Source organism: Pelobates fuscus, chromosome 4 (genome assembly GCF_036172605.1).
Source record: "Pelobates fuscus isolate aPelFus1 chromosome 4, aPelFus1.pri, whole genome shotgun sequence".
Lineage (NCBI taxonomy): Eukaryota > Metazoa > Chordata > Amphibia > Anura > Pelobatidae > Pelobates > Pelobates fuscus.
Window position 1 is genome coordinate 250,726,921 of NC_086320.1, and position 22,021 is coordinate 250,748,941.

Genomic DNA, 22,021 nt, shown 5'->3' on the forward strand with positions numbered 1-22,021 from the left:
TTCTCCCATGCAAGGGAGACGCCCACAGACAATTATGAATTACCCAATCACACACTGGTTACATCCCACACATCTCCTCCCCTTAGCCGAAGTGGTAACACAAGTACCTTTTACCCAACTTTAATAACTCTAAAACTATACATCCAATATTAATGAAAGTCGCATATTTCATATATATATATATATATATATGGAGTGCAGAATTATTAGGCAAATTAGTATTTTGACCACATCATCCTCTTTATGCATGTTGTCTTACTCCAAGCTGTATAGGCTCGAAAGCCTACTACCAATTAAGCATATTAGGTGATGTGCATCTCTGTAATGAGAAGGGGTGTGGTCTAATGACATCAATACCCTATATCAGGTGTGCATAATTATTAGGCAACTTCCTTTCCTTTGGCAAAAATGGGTCAAAAGAAGGACTTGACAGGCTCAGAAAAGTCAAAAATAGTGAGATATCTTGCAGAGGGATGCAGCACTCTTAAAATTGCAAAGCTTCTGAAGCGTGATCATCGAACAATCAAGCGTTTCATTCAAAATAGTCAACAGGGTCGCAAGAAGCGTGTGGAGAAACCAAGGCGCAAAATAACTGCCCATGAACTGAGAAAAGTCAAGCGTGCAGCTGCCAAGATGCCACTTGCCACCAGTTTGGCCATATTTCAGAGCTGCAACATCACAGGAGTGCCCAAAAGCACAAGGTGTGCAATACTCAGAGACATGGCCAAGGTAAGAGAGGCTGAAAGACGACCACCACTGAACAAGACACACAAGCTGAAACGTCAAGACTGGGCCAAGAAATATCTCAAGACTGATTTTTCTCAGGTTTTATGGACTGATGAAATGAGAGTGAGTCTTGATGGGCCAGATGGATGGATTGGTAAAGGGCAGAGAGCTCCAGTCCGACTCAGATGCCAGCAAGGTGGAGGTGGAGTACTGGTTTGGGCTGGTATCATCAAAGATGAGCTTGTGGGGCCTTTTCGGGTTGAGGATGGAGTCAAGCTCAACTCCCAGTTCTACTGCCAGTTTCTGGAAGACAACTTCTTCAAGCAGTGGTACAGGAAGAAGTCTGCATCCAAGAAGTCTGCATCCAAGAAGTCTCTGGACACTACACTGACAGACACAGCAAACCACCTTGCCACAGCCCGCATTGATGTGCCATCCTGCATGAGCTGCACTACCTGAGCCACTTGTGTGGGTTGTAGACTCCGTCTCATGCTACCACTAGAGTGAAAGCACCGCCAGCATTCAAAAGTGACCAAAACATCAGCCAGGAAGCATAGAAGTGGTCTGTGATCACCACCTGCAGAACCACTCCTCTACTGGGGGTGTTTTGCTAATTGCCTATAATTTCCACCTGTTGTCTATCCCATTTGCACAACAGCATGTGAAATTGATTGTCACTCAGTGTTGCTTCCTAAGTGGACAGTCTGATTTCACAGAAGTGTGATTGACTTGGAGTTACTTTTAGAGTTGAGCGAACCTGAACTTTAAAGTTTGGGTTCGTACCAAACCATGTTTTTTGGACCCCGGACCCAAACACGGACATATCACTGTATTGGGTTGGAGTTTGGTGTTCGGAGATTTAATGGTGCGTTTTCAAAGGCTGCAGGGCAGCCAATCAACAAGCGTTTGACGTGTGTTCCCTTAGAAGCCATCACAGACATGCCTGTGATTGGCCAGTGCAGCATGTGACCCAGCCCCTATATATAAGCTGGAGTCGCGTAGCGCCGCACGCACATTAGCTCTTATTAGTGTAGGGAATGGGTCGTCAACCTGGTCCCTACCGCCCACTAGTGGCCGTTTCAGGATTCCAGGTGGGCGGTAGGGATTTTAAATTTTTTTTTTACACATTGGGTGATTGATTGATTGGGCGGGCGCGAGCTGGCGGTACCCCTGTGACTGGGTACCACCATCACCACTTGCGGCCCCGGCGGCCGCATATGGAGGGGTCCATCGGGTGGCCCATGCTGTCAAGGCCACCCGATGGATGTGGATTGTGAGGGGGCCTGGTCAGCGCTGGGCACTTTAACAGCGCGACCGGGCCCCCTGTGATGACATCATCTCTGCTGGGAGGAAGTGATTCCCCGGTCACTCCTCCCAGCATACTGAGAGCTGCGCGGAGGAAGGAGGAGGAGGGAGTGAGAGTGGAAACTCTGACTCCCATCCACCTGAGCCACCACTGGACCCCAGGGAAAGTCACCCTCCTGCACTTTAAAGGTAGGAAACAGGAGGGTGACTTAAATATAATGTTTGTTTGTGTATGTGTCTTTGTATGTATGTCTTGTGTGTGTCTTATGTATGTGTCTTGTGTGTCTGTGTGTCTGTATGTGTGTCTTGTGCGTGTCTGTATGTATGTCTTGTGTGTGTCTGTATGTATGTCTTGTGTGTGTCTGTATGTATGTCTTGTGTGTGTCTGTATGTATGTCTTGTGTGTGTCTGTATGTATGTCTTGTGTGTGTCTGTATGTATGTCTTGTGTGTGTCTGTATGTATGTCTTGTGTGTGTCTGTATGTATGTCTTGTGTGTGTCTGTATATAGGTGTCTGTGTGTGTGTCTTGTGTGTCTGTATGTGTGCCAGTCTGTTATAGTGGGATACCTAGCTCAGCCTTCCTACTGGGCATTGCGATAAGGAAGGTTAAAAAAAAAAAAGGGGGGGGGAAACGTGGGGAGGGGAATTGAGGAGGGAGAAGAGGGGAGCTGACGCACAGATGAGAAATCATATTCTGCACCAACAGAGAAGTCGTCTGAATATCACCGAAAGAGGAGACCTTCGTTTGTTCCTTAAGAAAATCGAACCTGATATCAAATATTTAGCCTTGCAGCATCAACCTCAAGGATCTCATTAATCACTAGTAAAGGTAATTTCAATGTACTTTATTGTTTTCTCATTAAACTTTATAAAGTTAAAAACGTTATAAACATGCATTAATTGGAAATAAAAAGATAAATGTACGTACATTTATTTATTTTTTTTAAAAACACCCTTTCGAAAAAAATATTCTGCGAAAACTGGTGGGCGGTAAGGACATTTTTGTTCAACCAAAAAGATGCATTAGTGGGCGGTAGTTAGAAAAAGGTTGACTACCACTGGTGTAGGGAGAGGATGCTGCAGCTGTGAGGGGCCTGCTCTTCATATCTGAGAGTCAAATCGAAGCATCTAATAGTGCACTTACTGCGCAGTTGTAGACATTATAATTGTTTTGCTGCTAATCTGCTGCTTACATTGGAGTTTTAAAAAGTCATTTTTTTAAACCAGTTATCAATAGCTAAGAAGTACTTACACAATATTGTAATTCTGGGGCAATACCTTCACAAGTCAAACTGAGAGGTCAGTTTATAGGGAAAACTGTTGCCTGGATACAATTCTAAAACAATTTCCATATGTCCTTTGCAGACTTTACATGCTGGAAAAACACAGGTGCCAACTGCTGTGGCTTTCTGCAGTGTGCATACCGGCAAGGAGGGCAGGGTTGAGGAGTGGGTGGAAGATGATGTGGAGGATGATGAGGTCCTAGACCCCACATGGAATCAAGGTCATGCAAGTGACGTGTGCAGTTTGGAGGAAGAGGCGCTGGTCGCACAGAGGCACCAGCACAGCATAAGAGGGAGCAGGGTGTAAAAGCGAAGCGGCCGTCCTCTAGCGCTCATCGGCATGTATTGGCTCGAATTACCAGTTATCCAAGTAATACATGTAGCGATCAAAGGATCCATAATAGATTTGAGCAAACCCGAACTGCAAAGTTCGGGTTCGTACCAGATTTAATGATCCATTCGTAGTTTCAGTCAGGTGGGCAGTCCGGTGACCAGGACCCAGACACTGTCTGGGAGGTGGTCGGATGACCGGGACCCAGTATGCCTGATGTTGAAGTTACGAGTCACAGTGTGGAATGGATTAGCAGGGTCTGGTGCAGGGTAACCGCACGCCCCCTGGTGTTGAGCACCAGCGTTTGTGCGGCCACATACCAGGACCCTGATGCAGCTTCAGTAAAAAGAGTACTGGATACCAGAAGCCATCACCAGACTGATCCGCAACCTGGAACAGGATGTGACATTCACTGAAGCGGCTGTGCACGCTTGTGGTGTTGTCACCCAGCTGCTGCTCGCCGGTCTGCGCTGCAGCGTAACTTCGGCCTTCCCGCTCACTGCCTCATTAGACTGTGCAAGCAGCAGGCGATAGTGGAGTTTCAGCTGCAGCACGCAAGGGTCAGTGGCACTGCACCAGACTTCCCTCCAATTGATCAGTGTTAAAGGATTTCAAGTGGACTCATTACAATTACAGGGCCTCTAAAGAGTCCTGTATTTGTCGTCACTACCTTCCCGCGTCGGGAGTGGATCATTTGCGCGCCTGCTGCCTTGCTTGCATGTGGTAGCTGTTTCTCAGGGTCCCTGTATGGAATGGAACCCTGATTCCCCGTTACCCGTGGTCACCATGGTAGGCGCAGAAACTGGCATCGAAAGTTGATATGGATGACATCTGAATGCAAAGTCGGCGTCACAGGGATGTGCGATTGGCCCAAGGTTCTCTAGAGTCAACAAAGTGCCTGCGTAACTATGTCAACAGCTACTCTGCAGAACAGGGTTGTCTTTTTATATATATATATATATATATATATATATATATATATATATATATATATATATATATATATATAAATATACACACACAGTGTTGGCTACCTCATCCTCCTCCTCAACCGCTGCTTCCACCTACACCTCCACCTTCACCGCCTCCTTAACCCATGGGTCACTTAGTATAAACTATGTACACAATAGCAGAGGCTTGTGAAGGCCTTTTCTCCATGCATCAGGAGTTGAGTTTAGTTTGAACAATGAAAGCGAATACCCTGCACTCCAACCCTCTCTCAAATGGATAATTATGTTGATTTCCCTGACAGCCATGCTTTAGATTTTGATTTATATTCTTCCAAAGCTAAAATCAAAGATTCCATCTAGTGCTATTTTATGGCTCAGCTGTATTTAAAATGTTTGTTTTTTTTTAAGTGATTTCCCTATCCACATTTGTTTGCAGGGCACTTGTCCTACTCTTACGCCCATTTTACTTCCTTTTACAGCTCTCTAGCCCTTTCCAGGAGTTGTTTTAGAGGCATTTTAGTGCCCAAAAGTTCGGGTCCCCATTGACTTCAATGGGGTTCAGGTTCAGGGTCGAGTTCGAGCCTGAACCCGGACTTTTTTCGAAGTTCGTCCGAACCCGCCGGATCCAAACATCCAGGTGTCCGCTCAACTCTACTTACATTGTGTTTAAGTGTTCCCTTTGTGTGTGTGTGTGTGTGTGTGTGTGTGTGTGTATGTATATATATATATATATATATATATAATATATAATTTTTTTTTTTTTAATCTTAATACAAAATTATTTAATTTATTTTCTGAGTGTCTTGACCCCGTTAACGACCGTTTTTTGTCTGACGTACCCTGTACGTCCGCAATCACTAAGAGGTAAAGGTGGCTCGTAACGTTTAGCACATGGTTAGTACTTCAAGACCCAACATTTGGATGCCTGCATACCTCATAGAAACACATTGCCATGATTCACATACACACTTAAATACTACCCTATTTAAAACAAAATACCCTATTATACCCTATTATTCTGAATCGACACATATTAACTTAAACCAGGGCTCACAGTGAATATACACACAAACCTAAATTCACTTTACATGCATATATAATCAAATACATGGTACCTACACCATCATATATACCTGCATATATTTATTTATAAAATATTTTACCAGTAAGGATACATTGAGATTTCATTTTTTGAAGTATGTCCTGGGTCCACAAAACATAGCATTGGTACAATAAAATACAAAAACAATATTAATACGCATTCTAACATGGAACAGGTAAGACATATTTAATCAACCATGACAGGTGCATTCTGTTTTGAGATATGTAGAGAGGGATTTCTTTAAGGACTTTAGGCCTTGGGAAGATTTGAAAGTGTGCAGGAGGTCGTTCCATAATTGTGGTGCTCAATAAAAAAAGAAAGCGGTTCGATCCTCCTTTTCTTACAGAGGTGGACTAAATAAAGTGTTGATACTGGATCGGGTTTTATAAGAGGTGGGAACAGCTGGGGAGAGCATTCTGCTCAAGTAGGGTGGGAGCTTCCCAGAAAAGCTCTTAAACACAAGGGTGCGTCTGGATTCCATCGGCAGCCAGTTTGGTTCTTTTAGCATTTCACAATGGTGGGCAATGTAATTACATTGTAGCACAAAGCAGCAGATCGAGTTATACATGTGGCCCACAACGATTATTTATGCAGGCCAACGGCAAGGGAGCGCTGAGTGTAAGTTCTCCCTGCTCAGCTCCCCGCAGTGATGCTGGGAGCCGGAATATGACATCACTCTAGCTCCCGGCATCACTGCGGCGGGCGAGGGAGCTGAGCATGGAGAGCTTACACTCAAGCCTCCCTCACTGCCTGTCCGCTCCCCTGCTTGCCCAGAAGCCCCACTAGACCCCAGGTAAGAAACCAACCTAGTCTGTGTGTATTGCTGTCTGTGTGCATAGGTGTATTGCTGTCTGTGTGCATAGGTGTATTGCTGTCTGTGTGCATAGGTGTATGGTTGTCTGCGTGTATGGGTGTGTGGCTGTATGGGTGTATGGCTGGCTGGGTGTGTATGGGTGTGTGGGTGGCTGGGTGTGTGTATGGCTGGCTGTGTGTGGGTGGGTGTATGGCTGGCTGGCTGTGTCTGTCAGTGAGTGTGTGTGTGTGAGGGTTTCAAGGAGGAATGTGAGGATCCGCTTTTGAAAACTGCGGATGGGGCCATTGGGGGTATGCCAGAGGCCGGACTCCGGACACTGCTTGTTGGCTGTTTTTTTTTTAATTTTTATTTAAAATAATAAATTAAACGGGGCAGGGATTTAGTAGATGGGGGGGGGGGGGGGGGGGGGAGATTGGGATATAGTATATGGAGGGGTGGAGTTTAGTAGACGAGGGGGTGAAAATTTATGTTTTGCTTTTTTTACGGCCCACATAAACTTAAACTCTGTTTATTTGGCCCTTGCTAGCCTTTTTTTTTTGTTGAGTTTGACATGCTTGCTTAGGCAGGAATTGTTTCTGTACAGGTAACCTAGTTTTGGATAAAGTTTAGATGCAAGTTTTTCTATGTGGAGGCCAAAAGATAGATAGGGGTCTTACAACATACCCAGGTATTTTAAAGAGTGGACTGTGGTCAGTGTGCTATTTTATTTTGTTTTGATGCATATATGGGAATTTTGTAATTTAGATACTGTCCCAAATATAATTGTGTCAGTGTTAAGGAATAGTTTGTTTTTTGTGATCCACTTTTCTACCTCTGTGAAATTGTTTTGGAGCACAGCCTCAAGCTGCAGTAGATCAGATTTGCTTGCATAGATTACTGTCGTCTGCGTACATGTATACATTTGAGGATTTGCAGACAGGCAGATCATTTATAAATGATGTGAATAGTTGGGGGCCGAGAATGTAACCTCGGGGAACACCACACGTGACTGGGAGAGGTAGGGAGTCACTGTCCGAAATTGACACATTGTGATCGATCCGAAACATATGATCTAAACCAGGTTAGCGGACGATTACCAATACCGGAGTTTTTTTTAGTTTGTGCAGTAGAAGGTCGTGGTCTACTGTGTCAAAGGCCTTTGCAAAATCAAGGCACATAGCTCCAGTTAGGTCTCTTTGTTCCATGCCAGTTTGAATGTCATTGCAAACTTTTAAGAAGGCAGTTATATTTGAGTAATTCAGGCAAAAACCTGATTGATTAGGGGTCAGATAGTTAGATTGTTGGTAGTACTCGCATAGTTGCGTGTGGATGCATTTTTTCAAGACTTTTGACAATACTGGGAGAAATTATATTGGGCGATAGTTAGAAATGAAAGTAGTGTCAGTACTTTTATGGCTAGGCACTAGTCTCACAGTCTTCCAAAGTTTTGGTATGTATCCAGATTCCAAGGATTCATTAATTAGGGTTGGTCTGCCGGGGGCCCAGGCCACTGTCAGTCCGTCCCTGTGTGCAGTATTTCATACCAAAATGCTGCACATAAAGACTCTCCCGGCACCATACACAATTCAAATCAGTGAGTGGTCATGATGCAAAGAATAATCCTGTAGCTTCAATAACAAAGTGTTAACCCCTCAAGGCCACATTAAAATATGTATATATATTTATCATGGGTGGTATGTTCATTCCTCATTCTCAGGTCCTCTACCAGAGGCCTGGGAGTTTGAGGGTTCTGCGCAGTATCTTAGCTGTTCCTAGAACTACACTCTTCTGGACAGCAATGTCAGATGTCCCACCTGGAATCTGTTGAAGCCACTCCCCTAACATGGGATTCACAGCCAGAGTGCTCCTTTCACAACTGGAACTTCTACTGCCTTCACTTTCCACATCCTTTCTAGTTCTTCTTTCAGTCCTTTGTATTTCTCCACCTTCTCATGTTCCTTCTTACTGATGTTATAGTCACTGGGTATTGCCACATCCACCACGACTGCAATCTTTTGTTCATGGTCTACCACCACAATGTCAGGTTGGTTGGCCAGCCCTTGCTTGTCTGTCAGGATTTTAAAGTCCCACAGGATCTTAGCACTGTCATTCTACACTACCCTTTGTGGTATATGCCCTCTGATATATATTGGGGAAAATTTATTCAATACTTAACTTAATCTTCTTTTCCTATTCTTCATGGCAGCATCCCTCATGGGTAGCTCCGCCCCCAACCAACACAGGACAGGAATAATAAACAAATTAAATTAATCAGACTATATGTATAAATTATAAAGCCAAGAGGAAATTAAAAAGGGTGGGAACCTGATGCTTGAAGAATAGACAGGAAAAGAAAATTACGTTAAGTATTGAGTACATTTTCCCTATTCCTGGCTAATCGTGGCAGCATCTCTCATGGGTTATACCAAAGCAGTAGCTTCTTGGAAGGTTTGGGAAAAAACAGGCTCATAAACCAAATTTCTGCAAAATTATAACAAATTTAATGGATGGATGATACTGAAGACAACACACCCCTGCCAAAGAAGATGGAAGGAGATGCCACATCCACTTTATAATGTTTTATAAAGGTCACTGGGGAAGACCATATTGTTGCCCGATAGATATCCTTGTACGGCACCTCTGCCCAATTAGCCCATGACGTAGCCAGAGCTAGTGTTTAAGGAGTTCTTATCTTGTCTGAAGGAGGTAAATTCTTGTGATGGTAGACACACTGAATGATTATAGTGTGACAGATCCATCTGTGTAAACTGGTATTGCTGGTTTGTCTGTTTTGCCTCCCTTCGTGGAATTGCCTGTCCGTATGCCCCTGTTCGTTTGTTACTGAATATACCGAACAAAATTACCGAATGGACAGCCACCCAGGAGAGAAGTGTGCTGCTGGTTAACCTCTTGACCCCAATTAGAACGTTGTGGTTAACCACAGACACCTCTTCATTTTAACCGTATGCAGGGTGGTCGTCATTCGTATGCCGACCACGAGGCGGCGGCCATTTTAAACACGCGAAAGACCAGCGGTGTTTGACGAAGATCTCGACTATAAACGGACAATTTACATACCGAACACAGCTGAAACTACTGATCGCCCTTCTTTTTCGTCGAGGCATAGGAACACCGGTCCGTTCGGGAGTTTGGATAATACGAATGGACTTAACCCAGAAAGCCATCCCATGGAGTTAATCGGATACCTAAAGACATGTGAAAGACTTTGACTCCATGGCGATTGAACTGTGCGCATTGGATCTGAGCGCTATTTGGTAGAAAATGCACTCCGATCCAGGCTATCTGGGGATACGTTGCACGAATCCAATGTATTCGGTATTTGTATAGTTATATATTTTTATGTGTTTTTACTGTATTGTGTAAAATACACGGTTACGGTTTGCCTGTATCCCCTTGCATGTGTAAAGGGGGGTGTTTAAACCTGGGCCACTGCGATTGGCTACTGTACAATATATGTCCCAGTCTTCCATCTGGTCCCCTAGGGGAGTGTCCACCAGGTGGGAGACCTGCATAAATACCAAGCAGGAAACCTTCATTAAACAGAATCCTGTTTTACCCTCAAGACGGAGCTTGGTCTTGTGTTTGGGGGGATTGCTACTTGGAAGGATTTATTTCACCTGTTTTAGCCGCGGAATTAGTTCGGCTGATTTTGTGTTCGTGGATTTACAGCATTCCCTTGCACTCCGTTCGGGAGTTTGGTGGTCTGCTGTATAGAGCCTGTCTCTGGAAAGGGGGAATGTTGGCTAAACGGCGGTTTCATCCATTTAAGCTGTGAGTGTCTTAACATATAGTAATCCATCTTTTTAAGGTGGAAGCTGATGCTGCCTCCCCTTTTCGTGCACCAGTAGGAAGAACAAACCCTTACTCAGTCTTCCTGTAGGATTTTGAGATATTTAAATAATGAACCAGGCACTCTCAGACATCCAGATTAATGCTTGCTCTTGCTTCTGATTCTGGGTTAGGTACAAATTATGGCAGGACCACATCTTGGGTCAGATGAAATTCCGAGACCACTTTTGGTAAGAACTCTTGCTTGGTACGTAGACATACCATATCATGGTATACCTGGGTACAGGAGTCGTCTGCAGAGGAGGCTTTAATTTGAGAGATTCAGCTGGCTGAGGTTAAAGCTACCAGGAATAAGGTTTTGTATGTAAGCAGAGTAGTGCTCAGACTTTCTAAAGGAAAAAAAAGACTTCCAGTCAAGGCGTCCAAAATCAGAGGAAGATCCCATGAAGGAGAGAATATAATTTTGGGAGGTCTGATCCTTAATGCAGCATTGAAGAATCTTGCAATTAAAGGGTCAGAAGACCACAAAATGTCACAAAAAGCTGACAAAGCTGAGGATTGTACCTTTAAGGTACTAAGGCTAAGACCCTTATCAAGTCCTTCTTGTAGAAATTCCAAGACTTGCAAATGTGTGGGATTGTTAAGAAGAAGATACCCATTTCTTAAATGTATCCCAAACTCTGTGATAATATTCCGAAGCTTATCTTTTTCTAGACTAAGAGGGCGTTGATCACTGCTTCAGAAAGAGACCCATCTTTTCAAAAGCCATGCTACTAAATTCAGGAATTTCGGATTGGGATGAGACACCGGTCCTTGACTCAGAAGGTCCGATCTCAGAGGTAGTGGCCAATGGTCTGTCAGGCTCAACATGATCAGCAAAGGGAACCACTGCCTCCTTGTTCATATTGTGATCACAGCTATCACCTTCCTTCCCTCTGTCCAAACTTTGTGCAGGAAACAATGTATCATCGGTAGAGGAGGGAATGCATACCCCAGATTGAAGGTCCATCGTTGTGAGAGGGCATCTTGCCCTGCCGACAGATGATGTAGGGAGTAAAACCTCTAAATCTGACAATTTTCTGCTGAGGCCATAAGATCGATTTGTGGTATGCCGCACCGGATAGTGATTTTTCTGAATACCTTTGGGTGAAGTCTCCATTCTCCTGGACGAATTTCTCATCTCATTGTTTTCTGTACTTGGGAGATATACTGTTTTCAGATCCAGAAGATTGGATTGGGTCAGTGTCCTATTTGGAGACAATTCTTCTAGCAGGAGTCTGCTGCGGGTGTCCCCTTGATTTTTTTTTTTTATATAAGACGCTACAGCCCTGTTTGTCTTTATAAGAACCCATGAATTTGTAATAAAAGGAAGGAAACTCAGAATTGCTCGTAATTCCCTCAGGTTGGAATGTAGACTATTCTTTTTGTTTACACTTACCTTGCTTCCATAGGGAATTGTAGTGGGCACCCCAGCCATAAGAACTTGCGCCCGTCGTTATGGTGTGCCAAGGTGGTTCTTCCAGAGTGAATCCTTGACTTAAGTTTCTGCCTTCTTTCCACCTGCTCAACTGTTTCACCCGAGGAGACCTATATATATATTCTCTGTTCTGGGTCTACACTTTCTTTGTTAAACTGATGAAGAGAACATTTCTGGCTTGGTCTGAATCTCCATTGAGCCCACTTCACCAAACCTATCATATAGGTCATTGAGCCCATCAAGTTCATAAGATCTCTCGCTGAAATGTGATTGATCCTCAGTCTTTCTGACTTTGTCTTGTCACTTTCTGGAGACAAGTTAACTTGAGCTTTTGAGGTATCTATCATAGCCCCTAGAAATATAATTCTTTGGGAAGGCGCAAGTCTTTTCTGTATTTATCAGCCATCCGTGGTCTTGTAATATTCTCATGACAGAGTGTCTGACCAGAAGGATCCAATATCAGAATAACCTAACCCTAACCCAACCGCTACACTGTCCCGAACCGTCCCAAATTTGGGAATGCCAAACCGAATATTTTTCCCATGCACATCCCTACTTCTTTGATTGCAGAATAGACTGGAAAAGTAGGTTTGGTTGGTTTCAAATCTTCAAAATATCTGTCCGCTTCCTGCGAATTGGGTCTTTCTTCCTGAAGTCTTAAGGTGTTCCTCAAGAGCGTAATCGGCTTGTCAATGGACCTAGCATCTAAGGATTTTGGAGAATGCTGGGACATCTGAAAATTACAAAACATCGGAGTCTTTTATAATTCTTCTGATTCTGATGACTGGTGTTCAGTTCTAGATCTTTTGCTGGACGGTCTTTTCTTAGTCGTACTTTTAAACCCCTCGGCTATAGCCTGAGTCATCCAGATCTTCCTGAGGGGATCTCACCCTGCTAAATTCTTCAGCTACTTCCATTAGGCATAATATACACAAGTTTTTCCCTTCAGGAGCAGAGAAATTGCAATTTATGCATCTATTAGACTTTTCTTTGCACTTCCTGGGTGGAGTGTCATAAGTTTGGCTGGGGTTGAAATATAAAGCCACAAATATAAATTTTATTAGCCCAATTTAGCATGCTTTTAAGAACCCCCTTTAAAAAAAAAAGTGTTTGACTTACTTTTTTTTTTTTTTTTTTTTTAGAGTCCGATCTTCTAGAGGCAGAGGAGAAGCCATACTATAAAGCAAAATACTAAAATAGGAATTTTGTATAGCATTCCTATTATCACTTACAAGATTTAAGATCAGAAAGAAATTGAGCTCACAATACCTGAAAAGTTGATACCGATGCCCAGGGTAGCAAAACCGCAAGTCAATCAAGCTGGAAATAGTCTCTTTGAGGCACACAGGAACAGCCTGCTGAATTTCTTAGCCAAAACCAGCAATTTGACATTTTGGCGTGATATCCCTTTTAAATGCCGGGATTCATGGAATGCAGCAGAGAACTGAATGCGTCATAACCCCGTGAATCGTCGGAAGCAAGCTGCTGAAGCCACGCTCCCTTATCTCCAACTCTGGGAAATGAAGGACGACTGAACTCAGAGAGCCCTCTTTACACAGGTTACTCACTTGATGCTGCTGCCTGAAGAACATCATTCAAAGATATGAGAAATAACCCCTATTGGAAAAAAAAGCTTAAGCCCAGTATTTCTTTGCCACAGGTTTTCCTTCCATCAGGAACAGTTAGAAGTGAAAGAATTTTGGCTCCCATAGAGGAGCAATCTATGAATCAAGAATGTTTATGGCTTCCCCAAAACTGCTATCCTTAGAAATATTATTACCAAGATGGGAAAAAGGGGGAATTTTTAAGGTATTACCTAACCCCTTCTCCATAAATATTAAATGATATGGATCCAATCTCTTACGTGCAGTGGCTCAGGTCTATCCTGAGCCTAACTCCGTTAGTCCTGCCCGTGCAGGCTGTGGACGGAGGTCTTCAAACGAAGAGAGGCTGAACTTCGTTTGGTACACCCACGGAAACGCAGGAAGGTGGCCAAAAAATAAATAAATATATGATTTATAGGAATGAAAATTCCTGTTTGTCTAAGTGAGGACCGGAAAAAAGATTAGGGTATGAAGGGAGGAGGGACCTTTATACATATAGTCTGATTAATTTAATTAGTTTATAATTCTTGTCCTGTGTTGGCTGAAAAAGGAGCTGAGTGATGCTGCCAGGAAATTTATATTTTATATATAAAATGTCATTAGAAGGTTTTTTTTTTGTGTTTTTTTTAATATTCCAAAGTTTGTTTGTTTTATATTTATGTATACTTTATTTTTTAATTATAAGTTCAGAATCTTAAAATATTTATAAAACTTTAGAATAATGATATAAATAAATATATATATATATATATATATATATATATATATATATATATATATATATACACACACACACACTCACTCCCCCCCCCCCCCCACTCCCCCTCCCCCCATGATTTTGGAATGCTAAATTTACGTATGGTGATTACATAAAAAAAGTTGTTTTCTTTTATTTTCACTATATTCAAGTGCTATCTTTTCCAAAGTGTGTGTGTGTGTGTGTGTGTACAGTTGTTCTCAAATGTTTGCATTCCCTTGGAGAATTGGTAATGTATGTACCATTTTTAAAGAAAACATGAGTGAGCAGGCAAAACACGTGTTATTTATCTCATGGGATTCATATTCAACTGTAGGTTATAACAGAAAGGCACAATCATAAAACAAACATGGCAACAAAGAAAAAAATGTAATTACATAACTTTAAAAGTATACATCACATTCACATGTAAATCACTTACATTTTCAGAATCAGCATACTCCAAATTCAAACATATGTCAAAATCATACACATTGCGTGTGGTAAGCCAATTATCTCCAGCATACAGAAAATATATCTATTCACAACAACAGCAGAAATACACAAAAATACATAATACCTATCATACTGAGGAGAACCTCCACATTCAACCTATCCCCGGATAGCTTGGATCTGAGCGCTCAATATATCCGAACAGCGCTCAGATACCATGAACACAGTCAAATCGCCATGGGGCTTAAGTTTAGCAAGGGCTGATATCCAATTAAAGGGCCAGAACAGTCTTTTAAACACCAATACAATTCCATAAGCCCCAATACTGTTTTAACCCCTTAAGGACCAAACTTCTGGAATAAAAGGGAATCATGACAATCATTTGCTGTTACTGTTATTCTTATTGCACTTTACTTCACCAAGTCCCTGAGGAAGTCCAACCTAGAGGACGAAACGCGTAGGACGCTTTATGGTGACATGCTGTTTATTTGATACTTGAATGTAAGTTATTAAATTATACTTTTTTATTACACTCTGGAAGTGCACTACATTTTTGTATATATCTTTCTCTTTGAGACATATACACCTATTCGTTGATGAATATGTGAAAAGGGACAACAGACTGGACACTGAAAGAAAAGATACCACTCAAGGCTCTTTTTATTCTACAAATCTGTGAGTGACCAATTGTGATTTCATATTAGTGCCAGTCCCCACACAGTTATACGCTATGTTTTTTTATTTTATTTGCATTTAGCAGATTGTCCCCTATTCTATTTCCTATATACCTATTGAAGACAGGAGGAAGTCTTCGGGGATTCACCTAGATTCTTCACCCAAATACAGGGGAAGTCTTGGTTTGCTTTGTATAATATATTTCTTTTCACTGGGGTTGTGTTCACATATACTGTTGATTTAGTTTGCACATTTCTAATAAACTGTATACCCTGGTGGGGGTGTACACTAAGGATATACCTGGTGGAATCTAGCTAAATAAACAAAATGGCAAAATCCTCAGATAGAAAACACTTCCTTATGGCTAGGACTGCAGAAATCTCAATCCTACAGGTGCTATAGATCTCAGAAACGGACCCTATAACTAAAGAGATGGTAGCACTAAATGGAGGTGCCTCTTACTCAATCCTGCGGGTGCTATAAAGAGATTTCTAGCACTAAATGGAAGTGCCCCCCCAACCAGTAGCAAACTGCAACCTAAAGGCTCTAAATTCGAGCTGGCAAAACCCCCATAAATAAAGAACAAAAAAATGTGCTTAAATAAATCGTGCTAAGTGAAATTAAAATAGCATGATGCCTAATGCGTTTCGGCGCTGCTGAAGCGCCTTTGTCAAAGGCAGAATGAACCATGCTGACTCCTGCGTGTTCTTTTATATCTGCAGAGAGGGCTCAGCTATCCAATCGCTGATGATGGGCGGGTATGCGTTCGTACCAGAACGAGGCTTGAAACGCAAAGTGCTCATTGAAGCACTTCCCCTCCAATTCTGCCGCCCCTTCAATTATATCCTCGTCGAAACTCCGCCTAATAGGGTGTGTATATGAAGTCAGTACTGATCCTGAATGTTAACCCTTTGGTCATATTACCCCATACTTTACTTAAGTTACTGAAAATTCGGACCCCTGAGTGATCCAAAGATATATAAACATACACAGAAAGTGGGGTTGGTTTACTTGAAATATTGTCATACAGGTGACTGAGCTAACAGATGTGACACTAACAGGAGTCTCATTCTGGTTCATTACATTTGTAGTATATTTGGAATTTAAATTAAAAAAGCAAACAACAATCATTATCAATAGTAAAGCCAAAACATTATTACTGGTCCTTTTCTAGACATTAATGAATGGGGTAAAAGAAAACCCTTCATTAAGTCCCTTTGGTGACATGGTGTCCAATTTGCTTATCCAGAAACATTCCCTTCTTCTTAAGATCAGGTCAAAGTTTCCACCTCTTTTGCCCTTATAGACACGTTCAATACCTGCACATTTTATGGCTCTTGGTGAGTCATTATGGTATTGTCTCAAATGTCTGGCCACTGGGGTTATGATGTTATGGAGTGGACATGCTCCATTACCCTTCTCTTAAAGGGACGTATGGTCTTCCCCACATATTTCATGCCGCAGCTGCAGGTTAGGAGATAGACCAAACCTGCAGTATTGCAGTTAAAGAAATGTTTTATGGGGATCTGAATTGTACCTGTGGAGTCGGATAGAATTTTGGAGTCCTTGGCCATGAAACAACATGCGACACACCTGCCGCATTTATGTGCCGTGAGCCAACTTCCTTTGTTTTTATTTTGAAGCTGTAAATGACTCGGGACAAGTATCTCTTTCAGATTCTTACCTCTCCTAGCCGTAATTGATACTGTAGGAGATACCACATTTTTTAGATGGGGATCTTGGGTGAGGAGGGGCCAGAACCTACCAATGATTTTCTTTGCCACATCCCAACCCGCATCATATTTGGCTATGCAGCGTATCATTTTTGTAGTGTTTGGTTCAGGGATATCATCAAGAAGTTTTTCCCTAACGTTTTGCAATGCCCGTTGGTAGGCTTGTTTCAAACCTCTACCTGGGTAGCCCCTTTCCTTGAATCTTTCTCTGATCTTTTGCCTTTACTTTAAAGTCCTCCAAAGAGGAACAATTCCGTCTAAGTCTTAAGTACTGACCTACTGGAATCCCACGTTTGAGTGCATTAGGATGAAAACTTCCCACTTTAACATGCCGTTTGTGGATGTGGGTTTCCGATAGAGAGTGGTGACAATTTCCCCATTATCTGTTATGGTGAGTGTACAGTCCAAGAAATTCAAAGAGGGATTTCCCATCTCTGAGGTAAATTTAAGGTTGAGAGTATTGATATTCAGATTTCTCACAAGTCTAGGAATAGTTCCCCTGTTCCAGTCCATATTATTAGTATGTCGTCTATAAAGCGTACCACTGTCAGGCCTCCCACCCCGGCCGGACCCAGCACACCTACTGAAAATCTAGAGTCGGCCAGCCCTTGTTCCGTCCATTCCTGGACCATCCCTAAACTAGCGAGCAAATTAAGATGCTTAGGGATTCCTTTCCTGGCCACAGCCTGCAAACCCAAAATTTCTTCTCACAAAGTCACTCCCGCTCACTTAGTACCCCCGACCATACACAAGGACATTCTGGAAGGCAAGGACGTGAATTTAGTTTCTTTACTAATTGCCTCCCAGGACGTCGTTGAGAACAAATCGTACTGTTATGGGGATTTATCGTTTCCTTCAAACACAGACACAAAGCACCTTTCATACACACTGCACCCTCCACCCTCCACAAAGACACACACACACACAAACACAGCACTGTTCATACACACTGTACCCTTCACACAGACACGCATACACACTGCACCCTTCACACAAACAGAACATCCCCACCCCACTGCATCCTTAACACACACACACAAACTGCACTCACACAATGCACTCTTCACGCAGACACATACACACTCTGCACTCCCCTTCCCCCACTGCACACCACACACACTAACTACACCTTTGTAGCGTTACTTACCTTATCCAGGGGCCGGCCGCAGTCCTGCTGCTGCACGAGCCGCGCGCGGCTCATCCGATGGCTTCAATAGAAAGGCGGGCAGTGACCGCGAGAAGCGGTCACGTGTCCCGCCTGAATCTAAGAGCGCGCCGCGAGTCTCGGGCACGCTCTTAAAGAGACAGTGGGAGCCTAAATTGCCAAAAGGCTCCCATTGGCCCCTGTCATACCACACTCCCCATACACTTACCTTTTGGGGGTGTGGATATGACAGGAGCCAATCACATTCGTTTAGAAGCTATTTAAACTTGCCTTTTTCCCTTAGTTCCTTGCCCTATCGTGGTTTCTGTTACAGTTCCCTTTAGCGCTTGTGGTGTTCAGTTGTGTTTCTTCGTTTTGACCTTGGCTTTGTATTCTGACTTCGTTTTCGCTTTGTCCTTATCTGTTCTGTTTGCCGGCTTGCTGTTTACTGTGTACCAGACCCCGGCTAGTCCTAGTTTACGCTGTCTCTTTGTGCCCTTGACCTCGGATCATTCCTGACTCTGTACTTCTCCTATATACGTCGAGTCCGGCCACTCTAAGGACCGGTAGACGTATCTTCCCTCTGTGTTGTCTTCTGTTTAGCTGGATCCTGCGTGTTGGGGTATTATCTCGTTACACCCTCTCACACACTGCACTCCCACACTGCACCCTTCACACAGACACACACTGCACCTTTCAGACACACACTGCGCCTTTCACACACACATTGCAACCCTCACACACACATACACATTGCACCCTTCTAGAGCATTGAACCAACATGCTCACTTTGAGAGGGGGCGCGCTTGTCATTGGTGATGACAAAACACCCCCACTCTGGCTCCGCTCTCTTCTCAGTGGGCAACTGTGACTCAAAAATGCCCGGGCCGAATTTATTTCCCTGTCCGGCCCTGGCCACCACACTTAACAGTGGGGATGGTATTCTTTTCACGATAGGCCTGGTTGACCCCTCTCCACACCTAGCACTTATGGTTGTCATCATGAAGCTCTATTTTGGTTTTGTCACTCCAAATTACAGTGTGCCAGAAGCGATGAGGCATGTCAAGATGTTGTTGGGCATATTGTAACCGGGATTTTTTTGTGACATTGGCGCAGTAAAGACTTCCTTCTGGCAACTCGACCATGCAGCTAATTTTTGTTTAAGTATCATCGTATTGTGCTCCACACTGTCTTTTTTTTTTTCCAGAGCAGCCTGTATTACCTGAGGTTACCTGTGGGTTTTTCTTTGTATCTCGAAACATTCTTCTGGCAGTTGTGGCTGAAATCTTTCTTGTCTACTTGACCTTGGCTTATTATCAAGAGATCCCCAAATGTTCTACTTCTTAATAGGTGTTTGAACAGTACTGACTGACATTTTTAAGGCTTTGGACATCTATTTCTCTTTTTCCATCTTTATAAAGTTCCATTACCTTGTTACAAAGGTCTTTTGACAGTTCTTTTCTGCTCCCCATTGCTCAGTATTTAGCCTGCTCGGTGCATCTATGTGAGCGCTAAGAAACTTTGATCATTTATACACACACTAACTGCAATTTAAGGAAATTAACCTTTAATTGACATTTTGACTTGTCTGTAACAAAGACAAACCTTGAAGGGTATGTAATCATTTGATCAGGGCCATTTTGGTGACTTCTGTTATCATTAGGATTTAAATAGAAGCAAAAACACTATGTGATAATAAATGGCTTTATATGATCAATATCCTTCAATAACATCTTTGCATGATCAGTCATATTTTCAAAATCAATGCCAAAATTTCACAATTTCTGCCAGGGTATGCAAACTTTTGAGCACAACTGTATATGTGAGAAACTGCACTGTGAGGTTCTGTAAATTTTGCTTGTAAACGCCTATATCTCTATAACAACATCACATAATGGTCAAATTCTTCTTGAACTAAATAAGTTCTCAATAAATTAAAGTATATGTGTGGAATTTCACCCCATTACTATAAATCAAAACTCTGGCAAAGGTCTACGTGTATTTCCAGTGGTACAACCATCATAAAGATAGATGAGAATCTAGACATGTGCAATTCGTTTTCGGTCCGAATATGAATTCGGACAATTCGGGTACTTCCAAATGCCGAGGTCCCGAAGTGCCGAAGTACAGTATTGCCTAAGTACTAATATACTTACCCAGTGAAAGAAGAAGAATGTTACATTGTAAACAATTTAAAATAAAAAATATACAAACATAGCCAGGATTCAGCTGTAAGCATTTGCAACACTTTCAACAATCAACATACATTCATATAAAATGTAAGTTACTTGGCCAGTCAGTGTAATGACAGGAATGAATAAGTAGATAACTCCCTAATTCCCACCGTATTAGGGAGCAATCTACTAAATGGCTGAAAGACCTGAATTGGTCTTTCAGCCAAATTGACTAATACTAAGTAAAGATTACTTGGTATTAGTAAATTATGCCCCTACTCGCTATACCGCGAGTAGGGGCTTGTCTATTAAATAGTGAGCAGCCTATGGCTGCTCACTGTAAAAAAAAAAAAAAAAAAATAAAGGTCCCCCCTCCTGAGCGGTGGGGACCTAATGTCCTCTCCCCTGGCCCCCACCCCTGAACGGTGGGTGGGGGCCCTAAACAAGAATAAGGGGGGACCTAATGTCCACCACCCTGACCCCCACCCGTGAGCGGTGGGTGGTGGCCCTAAATACAAATTGGGGGGGGAAACTAATGTCCTCCCCCCTGGCCCCAACCCCTAAATACATTTTTCGCCCCCCTCCCCCCAGGTGACTAGGGGTCCCCAAAAATTTTTTTTTGCACTTTTTTTTTTTTTTTAAATAATATAATTGCGTCGGTTATTATGTTTTTTTATTTGGCCTTTTTTGGGGCTGGAAAAAGATTTTAGAAGAAAGAAAACATCGAATGGTAAGTTTATTTTTTTTATTTTTTACAGGTACTTACTTAAAGGTCCCCCCCCTCATTAGTTTTTAGGGTGAGGGGGGTAGGTAGGGGGATCATTTTTAAATATGATTTAATCAAGTTTTCAAAGATAATATTTTTTTTTTAATTGAGTATATGTAAAAATGATAAAACTCAAAAATCGTGGTATATGATGGGATCCTTCAACCATATACATACACCTTTGGTCAGACAGTGTTTGAAAACTGACAGTCTGTGTGATCTTCTATTATTTTCTCCCTGCATAGAAACATGAAAGACCCCACAGACTGATGGTTTTAAAACACTGTCTGAGCCAAGGTGCATGTATATGGCTGACAGATCCTGCCGTATACCAAAGGTTGGAATTAGTTTTTCTCATTATTTAACATTTACTTAATTTAACACACAAAAATGTTTTGAGACAACAGTTGTCCTTAGTGATATATGGTATATGTATGTGGAGGGTTCATTTAACAAAGTACATTTTTTACTTGGGCAATCCCTGTTTTATCTTTGTATTTTTTTTTTTGTATTTTTTTTTTTATAATGTCACTTTAATTTTATTTATGATTATTTATTTTCTTTTTTAGGTTACGCACTGGCATAACCCTTATTTTTTTGCTTATTTCCCTACTGCCAACTCATTCCCAGCAATGCTTGCTGATATGTTGAGTGGAGCGCTTGGGTGCATTGGCTTTTCCTGGGTAAGTTATATAATGGTGTGTGTATATATACTTTGATAAATTTTACAATTCTATTGTTTTTCTTTGTTCAGTTGCTTGATCTGGAGATTAAACAAACTAAATAAATTTGGCTGGACAAAGAAAAAGAATAACTGTTATTGTTTGTTTCTTTAAATTTATCATTGTAGTCAGGCATAGCTGTTGGAGCACCGGTAATCAGGTGCCAAAAATTGTTAGGCCACACTACACATTTTGTGGTGGGGCAGATCATTGGAGACTGGGGAAACATTTAACCT

The 22,021-nt window shown here is 42.3% G+C and overlaps 1 protein-coding gene across 1 annotated transcript in view; it reads left to right on the plus strand.

Moving 5' to 3' along the window:
• The window catches only part of DDC (dopa decarboxylase), a 493,139-nt gene that overhangs the window by 106,682 nt on the left and 364,436 nt on the right, over positions 1-22,021 (plus strand). Inside the window, exon 3 of the mRNA XM_063452033.1 lies at positions 21,633-21,746. Within this exon, the coding sequence (XP_063308103.1) occupies positions 21,633-21,746 (114 nt within the window). The remainder of the gene's footprint in view (positions 1-21,632; positions 21,747-22,021) is intronic.